Source organism: Psammomys obesus, unplaced genomic scaffold, assembly GCF_907164565.1.
Source record: "Psammomys obesus unplaced genomic scaffold, mPsaObe1.curated_primary_1811, whole genome shotgun sequence".
NCBI classification, from domain to species: Eukaryota; Metazoa; Chordata; class Mammalia; order Rodentia; family Muridae; genus Psammomys; species Psammomys obesus.
The window spans coordinates 12,064,085-12,081,743 of NW_026596034.1; the positions used below are offsets into that span (position 1 = coordinate 12,064,085).

A 17,659-nucleotide genomic window follows, 5' to 3' on the forward strand; every position below is an offset into this window, starting at 1 on the left:
GGAGGAGTAAAGAAATGGTGCTGGAGCTTCACTCGAACTTGGGCAGCCCAGCCTGGAAGGAAGGTATAAAAGGTCCCAGGCCTCTTTCATGACCCACCCTGAACATCTGAGAAGACAGGCTTATCTGGAATCTGAAAAAGACAAACACACCCTCTACCCATGCAGAAAGCTAACGGAGGAGTGCTCACAGCACCGTGGCATGGCAGGCCCTAGCTCCGGAGCCAGGCCGGCACCATTTGTAAACATTAGATTTGGGGATGTCTGGGGACACTGGGAAAGGATACCCAACCTGGACCAATAGGTTTGGACAAAGACTTGGGAAGTTAACAGACTCACAGGGTACCCAGAGAGGAATGGACATTTATATGATGTCAGTGTCTCCTTTGGAAGTGCCCAAGTCCCAGGAAAAGCCATCATTGGCTTCTGAGAGACATGGGCAGGCACAAAACCCCGAGGTGCTGGGCACAGCCCTGACATGCTCTGAGGGTGCCAGCCCTGGGCATACGTATTTTTGTTCTTTTCCCAGAGAGAAGTGAAATGGGCTCTCTCTTCTAAGACTCACTGACCCTCTCCACTCACAGGTCCCAAAGGCTTGAAACTGAGAGCTGGGTGAAGGGGGACACGCCTGTGATGTGGGACCTCCTGCCACCATCTGAGACAATGCCAGAGTTGGAGAGCAGGAAGGCAGCTGGGCAGGAGATATCCGCAGACTTGCGGCCGATTGTCTCATTCATGACAATCCCCAGAAAAAGGTGTCCAGATGTCATCTTGCCAGTTGGAACAGGGCGTAGGGCTTGGGGTAGCTCCACAGATGCAAGGGATGGCTCTTGGTCATGTGTTTTCAGGGAGGCAGTGTTCATGCCAACAGGTCCACAAAGATGGCATTGGCTGTGGTCTGGCCGAAGATAAAGGCTCCCAGGGTGACCAGAAGGACTCCATAACTGACCAGTGCCCACCAACTGTCAGGCAGATGACAAGAGAAGGTTTCAGTGATTTTTTCATGTCCCGGAAGACTCGTTTCTCTGACAGGCAATATAACCAGTCTCCCCACTTCTGTAGGCTTCCCAAGCACTTTCCCATACAAAGCTAGGTATGTGACACTAGTTCACAGTTAAGGAGACCAAGACCTATGACCACAGCACACTGCAAGTCTCCTTGGGAAGCTGCTCAGAGAAAAGCAGGTCACAGGGAATGAGATCTGTTTCACATCAAAAGAAACAGAAGGCAGGTAGCTGGAGAGATAGTTCTGTGGTTAAGGTGACGGGAGCCATATCAGGCGGCTCACAGCCATCTGCAACTCTGGCTCTAGGGGAATTGGACATCTGGCCACTGTGTGTATACACACATACATACGGAGAAATAGAGGAAGGAAGGATTCAAAATAATAAAAATAAATAGAAAAGAAACAACCGTGTGTTAAAAAAACAAAACAAAACAAAACAAAAACAACAAAACTGCCAGGGAGTTATCATTGGCGTTGAGATGAAGGGTAATTTTTATTTTCTTAAGATATGCCTGTTTTTGTTTTTTTTTTTTTTTGATATGTCTGTTTTTAAGTTTTATAATAGATAACTTTTTGTTGTTTTGTGTTTTTAGGCAAGGTCTCACTGTATAATCTTGGCTGGCCTAGAACTCATTACCTTCCTGTCTTCAGCCTCCCAAGTAGTGAAATACAATATTGTCATGAAATAAAATAATTTTCTCTCCCTTTCCTTTTTCCTTCCTCTCCCTACTCTCTCCTTCCTCTCCCGTCTCCCCATCTCTCTCCCCTTTCTGTCACGGTAGGGATTGAACGCAGGGCCTTGCACACTGTAGGCAAGCGCTATACCACTGAACTACATTCCCAGCCCTGGGATAATTCTTTTTAAAGCATGAAACCTTCTTCTTTAACTATTATTCAGGGAAACATACATATATGGAACTGATGTGGTTTTCTTTCACCAGATGACTTTTGGTGGTGTTAAGTGTTTGAATCACACTAAGTCCAGGCTGGCTTTAAACTCATGGCAATCTTCCTATCTCAAACAACAAAAATCACACACAAACCCCTGAGGGTTTACACTGCATAGCTCTTTGTACTCAGACACATACATGTCCAGAATCAGTTTAGGTTACAGCTCAGAGGGACCACAGAGAGGGGTAAGGTGGGGAGTGGGCTGTGAGAAAAGACACTCACTCTGCCTTTTTTGCTTAAGACGAGGTTTAACTTTATAGCCCAGGCTATCTTGAACTCATGTAGCCCAGGCTGGCTTTGTACTCTGGAAATATTCTTGTCCCACATTTCTAGGTACTGGGATTAGGGGTATGCCAATTAGGGGCATGGGATTACAACTTTTTTTCTAAAGCCTTTCAGTAGTGCTATAATTATCTCAGGTTCCCCATTGCAAAAAGATACATTAAAACCCCCAAATTTGGGTAGTTGATAGTAGGGAATTGAACCCAGGGCTTCACACATGACAAGCACATGGTTTGCTAATAAGTTAAATGTCTAAGCACCAAGAACTTTTTGTATATGTGTGTGTGTGTGTGTGTGTGTGTATGTTAAGTGTATGTGCACATGTACAGGTGTGTGTGTAGAGGCCAGAAGACATCAGATCCCTTGGAGCTGGAGCTACAGGCATTTGTGGGATGCCTGGGGTTTGTTACACGGTTGCTGGAACCTGAATTCTCTGGTCTTTTAAGATTGAACAGCAAGAATTCTTAAGCCCCCAGTTCCCTTCCTCTTTCCTGAGAGGGGTGGTGGTAGTGTCTTACTATGTAGCTCTGGCTGGCTTGGTTCTCATTCCCAGTCAACTTGACTGGATTTGGACTCTCCTAGGGTTTGTCTATAGGGGCGTTTCCAGGGAGGTTTAACTAAGGGAGACCCACCCTGACCAGGGGCCATATATTCCAGGGGCTGAGGTCCCAGACTGAATAAGAGAAAAGGGAGAAGGCCAGCCAAGCACCACTCTCATCAACTTGCTTCCTGACTATGGGTGTGACCAAAGCCCTCACACACCATGACGGACCATGCCCCCAAACCGTGAGCTGAAAACTCTTCTTTTAAATTGCTTTTTTTTTTTTTTTTTTTTTCCTTTTCTTTTCTGGCTTTTTTGAGACAGGTTTTTGTCTGTGTAGCTTTGGCTGTTCGGGACTCACTTTGCAGACCAGGCTGGCCTGGAGCTCACATTGATCCGCCTGCCTCTGCCCGCCCCCTCCACCCCGCCCCAAGTGCTGGGATTACTAGGATGGGATTACACCATCCACATACCATGCCCAGCTTAAATTGCCTCTTGTGAAAAAGGAACTGGCACAGCATTGGGGCCTCCAAACCTTAGCAACCTTACCTTAGCCTCCAAGTGTGGAAGTTGCCCTGTGTGCCACTGTCTGGAAAGCCTTGCAGTCTTAAGCGTCCAGGTCTCTTGACCCCCTGCCTATTTTAAGGTCCCCGCCCCACGTCCCTGAAAGGCTGCTGGGCTGGCTCTGCTTTTTACCTGGCAGGTTTGACCTCCTCCATCTCTGACAGTTTGGCTTGAATGAGGCACAGCCCTACAAGCAAAGAGGGAACCCTGAGTTTGGAGGAGGCAGAGGTTCGTTCCCTCCCTCCCTCATCAGCTTCCCCCCCACCCCACCAAGAGGCAGTGGTGGAGATGGAGAAGGGTCTGTTTACTATTGATTCTGAAATCCATGTCCTTCACCACCACCCACACTGAGCTGGACACCAGCTTCTGCTCTCCCAAGACAGGCCAGCAGCTAACAAGCACCCCCTGGGCTCCATTTAGGTCTCTTGAGCTGAGGGGACACACTGAACAGTGACTCAGTGGTGGCTCACACCATCTTGCCTACTCCAGAGCAGGCATGGCTCCCTTGCTCCATGTCCAGTGGGAAGGGCTCTGAGGAGGAACCCCTTGTCAGAAACAAGCTGGGTACAGTGGAACACAGAGCCAGGCAGACAGCACGGACTTCTGGCGATCCACAGGTGACCTATGTATGTCCTAGAACTCGGGTCTCATGATTTCAGTGCCAAAGTGCCCCCCTGGGCTTCTTTCCCTCTGGACAGAAATAAGCCAGCCAGATTTCGAGGGTCAAGGTTGCACATACTTGAATGAAAGGTGAGAGTAGAAACCCTGGATCTGGGCCCATTGGGCTTCAAACTGGCTGTCAATAGCTGCATAGTTGAGCTTGCTAGCCTCTGGGCAAGTGTGAATTCTCTAGCCCAGTGGTCCTCAACCTTCCTAATGTTGTGACCCTTTTACAGTTCTTAAAGCCATAAAATTATTCTCATTGCTCCTTCATAACTGCAATTTTGCTACTGTTATGAATCGCAGGGTAAATATCTGATCTGCAGGGTATCTGACAGGCAGCCTCTGTGAAAGGGCGGCCCAACCCCCAGGGTTGAGAACGGCTGCTCTAGCCTTACATCTCTTCAGTAAAACAGAGACCATAACCTTCTCTGCAGGAGTTGATGCTGACATGGCCACGAGTAGCTGAGCCATGTCGGTGAGCAACAGAGACTGGCCATCACGTTACTCTTGCCAGCAGGTTCTGAGAAGGGAGGTCCTGCTGTAGGGTGGAGGTGGGGTGACTGGGGTGTGCACCTGGGAAGATGAAGATGAAGCAGGCTGCCAGGCCTCCAATGACCGAGATGACCTTGCCGATGTCGGGGATAAAGAGGGCGAGCAGCAGGGTGAGCAGGAACCACGCCAGCGTCTGCAGGACTCGGCGCTGCCGCTCCCGCCCCACGTCCTCCTCCACTGGCACCCCCTTGTAGCGCAGCCACAGGCCTTCCACCACAGCCCTGCTCACATGAGGAGGGGGCTCAGGATGCTTTGGCTAGCGCATGGGGGCGAGATCCTGAATGGGCAGAGCGTGGCCCCTGAGCCTGGGTCCTTATCTGTGACCAGCACTGTCCTTGGTTGCTATGGGCTGCAGTAAGTGTATGTGGACGTGGGTGCCATTATTCCCTTTATAAAAGGAATCGTTTGGGGTCTCCAAAAGCCTGGCTGGGTCTATATAAGAGCTCAGAGAAGGATTTGGACCAGAGACCCATACAGGGCCCACAGCATGTCTGGAACCAATAGACCTGGCATGGAGCATGGGGGAGGGCATTCTGGACACAGATTCTTTTCTGTGGGCTCCAGTTTTCCTTGCCACAGAACAGGCTCTACATGATGCAGTGTATCGTGCTGGCCCCCCCGGGCTCTGGACAGGGTGGGGAAGGGGCTCACCGCCCACAGAAGTGCAAGATCGGGTAGGAGGTGAGGACGCTCAGGATGATGAAGGCTCGGGCAACGGCCACAGCCACGTCCTCTGAGGGGTAGGACCGGAGCACATCAGGATCCACCGTAGCTCCGAAAGTCAGGAAGCCACAGATGCCTATGGACAAGGACAAGGGGGCGAGGTCAGGGCAATCCTGGGTAGGGGGGGTAAAGGGTGTATTGTCTACTCCTGCTAAAAGCAACACCATTCAAAAAGGGTACAGTGGCGTACGCCTGTGATCCCAGCACTCAGGGAGGCAGAGGCAGGCGAATCTCTGTGAGGTGGAGGGCAGCCTGGTCTAAAAAGAGAGTTGAGGCCAGTCAAGGCTGCACAGAGAAACCCTGTCTTGAAAAACCAAACAAGAAAAACAAAGAAAGAACAAATGAACACTGCGGCAGCTTGGGAGGTGAGGACTGAGCCTCAGAAATGGAGTCAAGCAAGGGTAACTGCCCCACTTTCTGCCCCCTCGAATGCACCTTGCTGGGGCCCACCAGCCCACACACTGCTGCTTTTCTGCACTTGTCTCCTAACTTCTTCTTCTTCTCTATGTAGCCTTGGCTGTCCTGGACTTGCTTTGAAGACCAGGCTGGCCTTGAACTCACATCCTCCTGCCTCTGCCTCCCCTAGTGCTGGGATTAAAGGTGTGTGCCACCATGCTCTGCGACTCTTAACTTTTATACTAACCATTCCATCTGCTCAAACCATCATGCTGCCTGACACCTCATCACGCAGGTCTCAGTTAAAGATGTCCCGTCCTTGGAGAAAGCTGACTGCCCATCCAGTCATCTCCACCCTGGATACTCGTTTACCATCCTGGTCTATTCCCCAGTCACCCTCTCTATAAACACCAGTGAGAACATGGGACCCACAACAAAAGGTACTTGGCCTGTTTGCTTCTTGTGCTTCTTGCTGTTGCTTCAGAGGCTGAAGCAGCTCCTGTCCTCATCTCCTACCACAGGAGGGTGCTAACTCCCAGTTCATCTCTGACTTCTTATCCAAATTACCCCTTGCAGCAGCCAGGAACTTCTTTGCCTGGTTATTTCCCACCGAAGGAATGCATCCTCAGCTCCTGGGCAGCATCCATGCCTTTCCCCTTGGCTGCCCAGCCTTATAGGTACCAACGTCTTACACCCCAGCGATTTCCCAGACGCTCTGCATTTGCAGCTTCTCTCTGGAGTGCTCCTCCTCACCCAGCATTTCATAGTCCCAGTCTGGCTTTCCTTCACAGGCCTATCCAGGTACCACGTCCTCAGAGAGGAGGCTTCTGTGAATGCCACCCCATGTTCAGTCCCTTTCCCCACTGCCTAGTTTCAGTGTCATGATAACTTCAGCCGCTGCTTGGAATTCCTTTTTCATTATTACTTATACATGACTATTTCCCCACGACTGTCAATCCCACCAGGGCTACGGGCAGTTCCACATGTCCCTGAGGCAACCCCACAATGGGGACACCTTTTTCTTTTTGTTTTGTTTTTCGAGACAGGTTTTCTCTATGTAGCCTTCACTGTCCCGGACTCACTTTGTAGACCAGGCTGGCCTCGAACTCACAGGGATCCACCTGCCCCTGCTTCCCCGAGTGCAGGGATTACAGGCGTGCGCAACCATGCCCGGCTATGGAACGAGTTCTGATAGTCACTCAGCATCAGTTTAGGACCAAAGAGCCACATTTGATGAGGGGCAGCCTTGGGTAGCCCAGTTCAAATCAATGCCTACAGAAGTGTTCACTGGGCTAAGAACGCAGAGCTTGCCTAGGAAAGCTGAACCAGAAACCTTGGAGAGCAGAGGGCGTGGGAGCACTCCAAGTCTGGCTTCTGGAGGGGAACACTCACCTGTGCCCATGTAGACAGCCAGAGCTATGACCATGGCAGCTGTTACCACTCCACCCCAGGTCTTTACTTCGGGCTGCCGCATGCTGTTGAAGACAGGTACGCTGCTCACGTGGCACTGTCCAGGTGAAGGGTATGGTCACAGTGGGGAAGCAGCCTCTCCCCCAGGTGTCAAAGGGAGGTACCATGGGGACAAAGGTCCCAGGGACAAGGGTAAGCCAGGGGTGCTTGGTTCATCTGTCCTCCCAGGAATCCCACCGTCCTGTCTACAATCTGGGGTCCTTCCCAGTGTGGGGGAGTAAGCCAATGGGACAGCAGGGACCCTGGTGCTGGCACCTGAAATCCGAAGCAGATGGTGGGCATGGCATTGAACACAGCCATCCAGGAAGCTGGTCTGTGGGCAAACACAACATGAACCTGCCTGTGAGTCCCCCAGAGCCACCAACTGTCCCCACCGCCCTCACTCTTCATTCATCCACCAACCTCCAACAACCAGAATTCTACACATCGAACACACATGGGCAGAGGACACTCAGGACACAGGCTCCGAAAGGCCATCCCAGGACCAGAGTCCAGAATTCCTGTCTCCTGAGACTTTGCTTTTCTGAGTTGTTTCTTTAAAGATAAAGAAATAAAAGGGAGACTGGAAAGCTGGGCATGGTGGTGTGTTATCTGTGATTCCAGCACTTGGAATGGTGGAGGCAGGAGGATCTGGAGTTCAAGGCCAGGCTACATAGTGAGTTTAAGCCCAGCTTAGGCATAATTGGGAAACTATGCCATTTTCCTCCTGGCAGTCTCCCTAAGTTGGGAGCTTGTGGAGCACCATGGTACCTGCTAGATGTTGGTGGCAGAGTCTCCTCCTTCCCCAGACTATTATTCGTTCCTCCAGGTTAAAAAAAAAAAAAAAAAAAAAAAGCACAGGGTCTTTCACCTGTGAGTTGGTGTCAACGAGCTAATGAACCTCAGGAAGGGCACCTGTGTGATCCTTAGATGCCCGGCCTGGGTAGCAGCTTCTACCCATGTATTTCCCAGGGACCCTCACCTACCTGGTCAAGATGTCCGCTGGGCGCATCTCTTTATCTGGCCAGATGTATTTGATGATTATAATGGCGGTGACGTACCAGATGCCCACAACGCTCAGGAAGCTGCCAAGAAGGAGAGACTGACTTCCTATTCTCCAGTCCTGGTCCCCTTGTTCAACTAACTCCCCATTTCCAGAAGTGCCCACCCTTGCTCTAGGGACTAAATCACAACAAATAATGATTCAGAAATAAGCTTCAAAGACATCTACCACGGGAAGGGGGGAGCTTGTCAGCATTTCAGCTATGGAGTCATGCTCTGGCTCAGAGACCACCTCCAGGAAGTGGGCTCCAAAGCACAGCCTGAGCAGCCCAGCTGTGGCAAGGGCTCACGGCTGGCCTTGTTGCCTGGTCCCTGAGAACTGAGAGATTCCTGGGCAGAGGGGAGAGTGCAGATACTGGGGTGCTAACATTTAAAGAAACCCCATTTAAAGATGGCCAAATGTGAAACAGCCCCAACCCCCATAGTTTTTCAGATATGGGGCTAGGGGGCCAGTCTGTTCCCTTTCTCTGAGCTCCATCGAAAACCCCACCAAGCTCACAACATCAAGATCCCAGCTCCCAGCTTCCAGAGAAGCCAATGCCCAGATCAGCATCTGCCCGTACCCCGGCAGCCACCACCAATCCATTCTTTGACAATGACGTTTCGATCACAACCTTTCAGTGGTGCAAAGAGCCACTATCTTCCTTGATATAAATGGAAGTCCTGGGCCTATGATCCAGTCAGCTCTGGTCTGCCCTGGCTTCCCTATTCTTGTTCCCCAGGAAGATGCCATGGAGGAGAGGGGCTCCCCACCAGATATGGCTCTCCAGTTGCCTTTGATCACAGTCTTTTTCTGGCCCAGGCTGGGTTGGGACCTCCGAACCTGGCATATTTCTGGAAGCCGATCTCCCTGGGGATGGACAGGGGCAGGATGAAGAGGAAGGCAGTAAGGCTGATGGTGAACTTGCGGTCTGTGTACCAGGGGCTTCCGCTGGCCCCTTCGGCCTCCTTTGCCATCACAGCTATTACTGCACAGAGAAGAAGGAGGGAATGTCATGCCAGGCCACTCAGGATGTGGCTTTCCTGCTTCACCAGGCCCTGAGACATCCGTCTAAGAAGTAGGATTTGCAGAGAGAGCAAGGCTTACTGTGTAGCACTAGGACCCTCAGGCCAAGGGGAAAGAAATGAGGAGGGCACTGGGGGGAACCTCACTTTTGTCCTGCTGGTCCCCAATGATGATGAGAAAGGCGATGCAGGTTCCAAAGGTGTAGACTGCAATGGTAACCTCACACAGCACGCCTGTCAGCTTGCCACACACGGCCCAAACCACCTCCTGGTAGGTTCTCTCGTTGCTGGCCTGGGAGCAGTAGGCCAGAATGACAAGCCCACTAATGATGAAAACCAGCATGCCCTGCAGGCAGAACAGATGGAAGGGTGTGGGAAAGGAGGCATACTGAGCTCACTGTTGGTATTTCTTATAGCAATGTCCAAAGCAGGTCTGCAAATGGGTCTTTTCTTGCAGAACAATTTTAATAGATTATTAGAGGTTGCCAAGCTGAAATGTTCTTTAAAAATGAATTTCAGGTGCTAGAGAGATAGCTCAGTGGTTAAGAGCACTAGCTGCTCTTTCAGAGGACCTGGGGTCAATTCCCAGCATCCACATGGCAGCTCAAAAACACCTGTAACTCCAGTTCTCTAGGGATCTGACACACTTTTGGCCTCCACTGGCACTGGGTGCATGTGGTGCACAATTGTGCATGCAGGCAAAACAGTTATACTCATTGTTAAAAACAACAGCAAGATGAGTTTCACCAACATTTCAAACACGCAAACAAACTGAGAATAGGGTGAACTCCAAACAGCTTCAAAAACAATTTATGATTTTTTTTTTTCTGTTTTTGCTTTCGTTTCTTTCCTTTTTATCTTTTTCTCTTTTGTCTATTGAGATAAAAATCTCACTTGATAGCCCAGGCTGGATTATAATTTACTATGTGGTACAAGCTGGCCTTGAACTTATGAAGGTCCTCCTGCCTCAACCTCTTGTGTGCTGGGAGTACAGGCATGCGTCAACACTAGAGTAGCTCTTGTGGCAGATTCCCCCCCATTTTATTACTTTTCCATTGTATTTTGAAGGCAGTACAATGTTTTTTTTTAAATGTTGTTAGTAAACATTTCAATATTCTAAAACATAAGGGTCTTTTTAAATGATTTAAACACAACCACAAAAATAATAGAGTACTTCAACATGCAGGGTTTGGGGTGTAGCTCTGTCGGTAGAGTGCTTGTCTAACATGCATCAAGTCCTGGGCTTGACCCCCAGGTATTGCATAAAGCCAAAGTGGTGGCACTTATCTGCAATCCGAGCACTCAGGATGCGGGAGCAGGAAGATCTGAAGCTAAAGGTCATCCTTGGCTACACAGAAAATTCAAGGTCAGCCTGGGCTACATAAGCCTGTCTCAAAAGCCAGAACCCTTAGACATGGAAATAATGTTCAAGGCTCTCTGCTTGTTGGGAAGATTTTCAGTCTTAACTGGTCTTAGCACGAAGAGTTCTGACACCTGAGTTAGACTTCATTCTCACTCCGTCTTCTACTCTCTTCTTTTCTCTTTTTATACTCCTCTGCTGGTTTTGAATGGAAGCTTTAAGAGAAAACTTCTGGAATTGATTGGTAATGTCTATCACTTATAAAGGAGGGAAGAATGACTGCATACGGGGGCTGAAGAGATGGCTCAGGGGTTAAGAGCACTGCCTGCTCTTCCAGAGGTCCTGAGTTCAATTCCCAGGGTGGCTCATAACCATCTGTAATGAGATCTGGTTCCCACTTCTGGCCTGCAGGTGCACATGCAGACAGAATACCATATAAATAATAAATAAATTACATCTTTAAAAAGAAAATGACAGTGTATGTCCTCTGACACTCATTTCTGATTCAAAACCTTCCCTGCAAACCACAGAGCCCATGGGCACTGCCTACCTCCGTTGCCAGTGCACTCACCATCTGCAGGGCGATGCCAGCTGCCACACCCCCAGCAGTGCTGAAGGCTGCTGGGAAGTTGAGCAGCCCTGCACCCAGGCAGGCATTGACGACGATGAAGACGGCTCCAAGCGTCGAGGTGGTGCCGCTGTCTGGACCTCCGGCACATGCCTCCCCCTCACTCTTGGGCACCACGTCCACACAGGGACTCTGTAGCAAACGGGCCCGCTCGCCAGCATCCGTGCTGGAGCCCCACTCGCTGTAGTCGCTGTTGATGCTGGCTTGGGCCATGGCCTAGGACTACTTTTCTTGCGAAAGCTGTGGGTGGGTTCAGGACCACATTCCTGGCGTGGTGGAGAGAACACCTGCCCCTTCAGGGTTACTAGTCTGGGGGTCCTCCTGTCAACCTAGGTAAGACAAAGGCAGGTATTATGTTTAGCCTGAAACAGTGAATGTGGGTCACAAAAAGGTGAAGGGACTTCCCCAAGATCACATGGCTAGGGTCCATATAAGCACCAATCACTGTGCAGCAGAGCTCCTTGTGGCTAAGATGCAAAGCTGCTCTGTTTAAAACACTGCACTGAGGTCACAGTGTGGGTGGCAGACACAAACATGTCAGCTGCACATCTGACTTGTTTCACTGTATAGGCCAGAAAGGTAAATAAGAGCCAAACATAAAAGAGCGGGACCCTGGGGAAATGGCTCAGTGATAGAGCACTTGTTTGCCAATGCGCAGGACTGCTAAAGAGAATAAAGAGAGGAATACTACAACGTCAGCACCCGGAGAGGCCACAGGGCACAGGCCTGTCAGTCTGGTCTTGTGGCAGCCTGTGATCACAAGGTAAAGAGAAATCAAAGCACTGAGGCAGGATGGTTCTTGAGCAAGCTGGAACACTTCCAGGTGATCTGTCCCCATGGGAGCCGCTACCAAGAACCACGATGTTTCCATGCATTTCAGCCCAGCATTACTCCCAGCAACCCAGACACAAAACCCCGTGGCTTTCAAGGCCTTGCGAACTTCAGGTTAACTCTCTTTTCCCACATGGCAATTCCTGCCACAACAGTATTTTTTTTTTATGTGTGTGTAGAATTTTTTTCTTTTTTTTATAATTATTTTATTTTTAATTACACTTTATTCACTTTGTATCCCCCCTCTAGTTCCTTCCCTCCCAATCCCTCCCTTCCTTCCCCTTCTCCACACACTCCCTTCCCCAAGTCCACTGATAGGGGACGGTTTCTTTTTCTTCCTTCTGATCCTAGTCTGTTAGGTCTCATCAGGAGTGGCTGCATTGTTTTCCTCTGTGGCCTGGTAAGGCAGCTCCCCTCTCAGGAGGAGGTGATCAAAGAGCAGGCCAATCAATTCATGTCAGAGACAGTCCCTGTTCCCATTACTATGGAACCCACTTGGACACTGATCTGGCATGGGCTACATCTGTGCAGGGGTTCTAGGTTATCTCCATACATGGTACTTGGTTGGAGTATCAGTCTCAGGAAAGACCCCTGTGTTCAAATTTTTTGGTTCTGTTGCTCTCCTTGTGGAGCTCCTGTCCTCTCCAGGTTTTACTATTTCCCACTTCTTTCATAAGATTCCCTGCATTCTGCCCAAAGTTTGGCCATAAGTCTCAACATCTGCTTTGATAGTCTGCAGGGCAGAGCCTTTCAGCGGCCCTCTGTGGGAGGCCCCTAACTTGTTTCCTGTTTTCTTCTTCTGATGTCCACCCTCTTTGCCTTTCTGAATGGGGATTGAGCATTTTAGCCAGAGACCTCCCTCTAGATTAGTTTTTTAGATGTACATATTGTAGTAGGTTTATCCTATATTATATGTCTATATGAGTGAGTATATACCGTGTGTATCTTTCTGCTTCTGGGATTTTTTTTTTAAACTAAGACAAGTTCTCTTTATGTAGTCCTGGCTGTCCTTGAACTAACAGAGGCTCCTTGCCTTTCCCTGAGTGCTGAGATTAAAGGAGTGTGCCACCACACCCAGCAGGAAAATAATTTTTAAAATTACATTTCTTTTTTTTTTTATAATTTTTTAAAAGATTTGTTTATTTATTAGGTATAATCATTATAGATGGTTGTGAGCCACCATGTGGTTGCTGGGAATTGAACTCAGGACCTCTGGAAGAGCAGCCAGTGCTCTTAACCTCTGAGCCATCTCTCTAGCCCCTTAAATTACATTTCATTTCTTTCTTTTATGTATGCGTGTGCTCCTGTGTGGAAGTCAAAAGACAACTTTTGGGAATCAGTCATCTCCTTTCACACTGTGGAGTTAGGGCACTGACTCAGGTTATGCAGCTTAGCAGCTGATACTTTTATTGAACTATCTCACTGGCCCAGGAAAAAAAAAATTTCCCCCCAAGAAAGGGTTTCTCTATGTAGCCTTGGCTGTCCTGGACTCACTTTGTAAAACCAGGGTAGCCTTGAATTCACAGAGATCTACCTGTCTCTGCCTCGTTGAGTCCTGGGATTAAAGGCATGCTTTAGCATGGATGGGAAAATAATTCTCTCTCTCTTTTAGATTTTATTTATTTATAATTTATACAATATTCTGCCTGCATGTGTGCCTGCACGCTAGAAGAGGGCGCCAGATCTCATTATAGATGGTTGTGACCTCTGCAAGACTAGTCAGTGCTCTTAGCCTCTCAGCCATTTCTCTAGTCCTGAAAAATTATTCTTAATTTTTCAGTGCCCTGCCCCTTTGCTGGCCACTTGCAAGTCCCATCATTTTCCCATTTCCTCAGCCACTCACTGAGCCCTTGGAGCCATCACAGGGCCTGGCACACTCAGACCCACCCATTTCCTTCCATCATCGGTGTGCTAGGCCCAGTGTGGGCTCTAGGCTTGCTTCCCCAAGCTAAGGACAAGGCTCTGAGGACAAACACGTGCTGTTTACTGTTACCACGAGCCACAGCTGGCTAGACAGCACTGCCACTATCACCACAGATACAGAAGCCCAGGCCTTGTGCATCCTCGGTCATGCAGCAGTCACTAGTGGCTGGGATTCAGAACCAGGCTGGCTGAGATGGCTTAGCAGGTAAAGGTGCCGTCGCCAAGCCTGATGACCTGAGTTTGACTCCTGGGACATGGTAGAAGGAGAGAAGCAACTCCCATAGGTTTCCTCTGACCTACCTACACACACACACACACACACACACACACACACACACAGGAATGAATGAATGAACAAAGACCAAATAACATTCCTAGAACATTCTTATGTGGCAAACATTCTCATGTTTGCCTCTGCCTCCTTTCTGGGCCTGCTGAACTCAGAGAGCAGGCTTGTTACCCAACTGCTCTCACTTTCAGGGTACACACAACCCAATTGCAGGCTTTTGTTTAGCCTTGGTCTTTCATTGAGAACCAGGAGGTTCACTCTCCTCCAAGTCTTGAAGTGTTTTCAGGAGCCCAGCTCTGAAAACCAACCCTCAGTGTTCTTGCACCTCAGTGCAGAGTCTGAACCTCCAAGAGGAATACATATATATATATATATATTTTATATATAAAAAATATATATATAAAAATATATATTTTTATATTTAAAAAATATATATATTTTTTTAGACAGGGTTTCTCTGTGTAGTCTTGGCTGTCCTGGAACTCACTACTTGAGACCAGGCTGGCCTCAAACTCATAGATCCACCTGCCTCTGCCTCTTCTGGGATTAAAGACGTGTGCCACCACCACCTGGCAGAATAATGTTTCCTAAAGAGCCAAATCTAAGCTCACACCAAAAGCAGCCCTAAGGAGAGTTCTGTGGCTCATGCCTGTAATCTCATTCTTGGGAGGCTGGGGCAGGAGAATTGTTGTGAGTTTAAGGTTAGTCTGGACTACATAGCTAGTAGTGGGCTATATACATACATATATATAATATAACCCTGTCTCAAAAAACAAAACTAAATAAAACACACCTGAGGCGAGACGTGGTGGTGTACACCTTTAATCCCAGCACTCGGGGAGGCAGAGGCAGGCGAAGCTCTGTGAATTCAAGGCCAGCCTGGTCTACAAATTGAGTCCAGGACAGAAAAACCTTGTCTCAAACAGCCCCCTTCCCCCAAAAAACCCACCATATTTGAGATGGGAGCTGTGTTCTCATCTTAGACTCAGAGGGCAGAAAGGTAACGTCTCCACTTCCTTACTGCACGCTTTGAGTAAGTCACTCTGGCCCTCTAAGCTGGTGTAAGTTCTCGAAGAGTATGCTGATATTAACAAGCATCGCCAGGCTGGGGGTGGTACACCATGCTTCCCAGAACCAGGCTTGGGAGACAATCCCCAAGAACCCCGCTGTGGGGCTGGTAAGAAGGCTGAATGGATAACAGTGCTTGTGATTAATGCTTTGGTTTGAACCCTCGGACCCACATGGTGGAAAGAAAGAATGGACGCCTGCAGGTTCTTCTCTGACCTCCACACAGGAACCAGGGCATTGTTCATTCATTCATATTCTCATTCTTTGTCATTAAAAATCCCATTTCCTCCCTGAAAAGGCAAAGATTAAGCCGAAACCACTGTCCATCCCATCCCAAGTCATCCCTCTTGATAAGGTCGGCCCACAGTGCGTGTGCGTGTGTGCGTGTGTGTGTGCGCATGTGTGTGTGTGTCTAGAATAGGCTCCTGGGGGTGCTTCCCAGGTGAACCTTCTGATGATGGGCAAAGTTGGGGACATTACTCCAAAAAGGAAAACTGCAGGTGCTCTGGGACATCTGCCATCAAGGAACTAAGGGACACACACAGTCCCAGTGCACAAACCTCTGCTGAGGCCACAGCCAGGACCACCAGTCTAGCCACAGGCTTTTTCCTCTTGTGCAATACCCCGCCCAGCAACTCAGCAAAATCTCAACAGTGTTGAGTAGGGAAAGCAGTCTGGGGAGTCCCCAGGTCCAGGCATAGCTCCAGAGAGGTCTAAGGCCATCCATCCTACTGCTCACACCATCAAGGTCACATGACCCTCAGTCTCTCTAGGAAGCAGGTTTCCCTTTGACACCCTTGCCCTGGTCCTGTGCCATATGCCAGGGCCCTCCTGCAACCACACAAAAGCTCAGGTTGATCTCACACCCTGGACCACCCTCACTAGTCTAGAAGCTCCAACCCCTAACCCAATTACTCAGCCCCACTCCTTGAAGCTTACCTGCTTTCCTTGAAAAGGGCTGTTTCCTCTGCTTAAAGGTATGGGATCCGAATCTCGTCACATCCCTTTTGGGGCTCAAGTTCTTCACCTAAAATCTGCAGTCAGTAGAGAGAAGAGTTTAGCCTTTTCCGACTGTCTACGGGGGTTCGGGTGGGAGGGTACCCTGAGTATTCTGAATAACCCATAGGACGGAGCGGAGTGACAGATCTGAGAAAGTTAATGCCCATGGAGGAAAGAGATTGCATTAAGGTCACAGGGAGCAGTTGGCGGGGCCAGATCTATAAGCAAGTTGCACATATGTTTAGATCGGAGATGGAAGAAATCTCACACGCTTCCCAGGCCAGCCTGGGGCCAGCACTGAAACACCAGGTTTGGGTTGCTTTGGGAGGTAGGGCAGGGAGCACCCGGCCAGGGCGGGCTGAGGGTGAGCACCAAGCCTGGCGTAAGATCGTTGGGTTGTGTGTCTATCTCGGGTGCTTACTCGATCCCGGCCTAGGACTGAGTGGAAAGCCGCAAGGCTAGGCGTGGCTGGGCCGGTGCTACAGAGAGCAACAGGGAAGATGGCTCTGAAACCTTGCAGGGACCTGGTCTCAGCAGTGATAGGGAATTCCAATGACCCAGGAACCCTAAAACCCCACCTAGCACCGCCCGTACCTCATTACACAAACCTCCTAAGCGTCTTCCCGGAGCCGACTCCAGAAACACGTGAGCTTGAGTCACATGACCCTCCTGCTGGCACAAGCCGCAGGACACTCTGGGAATTGTAGTTTAAAACTAGCCGCTGTCAAACTTGGACCACATAAGCGTCTCAACCCTACAACATAGTTCTGAGCCAGGTTGGCTCTCTGCCAACCCGTTTATCCAGTTATTTTTAGGCTTGGTCCCTTGGCCAAACCAAACACTGTTCCTTCCTCCTGGAAAGAGCTTTAAGAGGTTTGGCATCTCTGTCCTCAGGGGCAGTGGGCCAAAGCTATTTGGCCTCATTATCTTTGTTACTGCATTCATTCCCACAGCAAGTGACCCCAGAGTTTCTTTGACTGAAGAGTGTGCGGGACCATTGAACAAGAGAGAGGGCCAGTTGGGCATTCATTAATCCCTGGCTACAACCTCAGGGCTAGATTTCAGAAGTGTTTGTGGCATTGCAGGCCCTCAATTTATTGAAAGAAATTGCCCGGAGTCTTGGCTTCTGTACTTGGGCTGTATGCCATTTATAAGTGAAGTCAGTTTCTGCCTCTTTATTTGTGGTACTTGAGCTTGAACCTTGGCTCTAGGCAAGAACTATCTACCTTTCAGCCCTATCTGCAATCTAGTTTAATTGAATTATTTTCTTTTACATTTATTTATGTGTGTGAGTGTTTGTGCTTTCCACAGTACACATGTGGAGTTCATAGAACCACTTTATGACTTGATTCTCTCTTTTCATGCTGCAG

At 49.2% G+C, this 17,659-nt stretch overlaps 1 protein-coding gene across 2 annotated transcripts; it reads right to left on the reverse strand.

Annotated features, from left to right (window-relative positions):
• Window positions 1-342: 342 nt before the first annotated feature.
• Slc38a7 (solute carrier family 38 member 7) lies at window positions 343-16,966 on the reverse strand. 2 transcript variants are annotated; one of them, XM_055621390.1, is made up of 12 exons: window positions 16,898-16,966; window positions 16,230-16,324; window positions 11,123-11,508; window positions 9,339-9,537; window positions 9,010-9,154; window positions 8,111-8,209; window positions 7,401-7,458; window positions 7,068-7,182; window positions 5,208-5,355; window positions 4,578-4,777; window positions 3,474-3,528; window positions 343-959 (listed from the first exon to the last, which is right to left on the reverse strand). In XM_055621390.1, exons 3-12 carry the CDS (start codon window positions 11,390-11,392, stop codon window positions 857-859), a joined length of 1,392 nt encoding a protein of 463 aa, XP_055477365.1. In that variant the 5' UTR covers window positions 11,393-11,508; window positions 16,230-16,324; window positions 16,898-16,966; the 3' UTR covers window positions 343-856. The 2 variants fall into 2 exon arrangements, with proteins under 2 accessions (XP_055477365.1, XP_055477364.1); XM_055621389.1 differs by having other exon boundaries at window positions 16,884-16,956.
• Window positions 16,967-17,659: the final 693 nt, after the last annotated feature.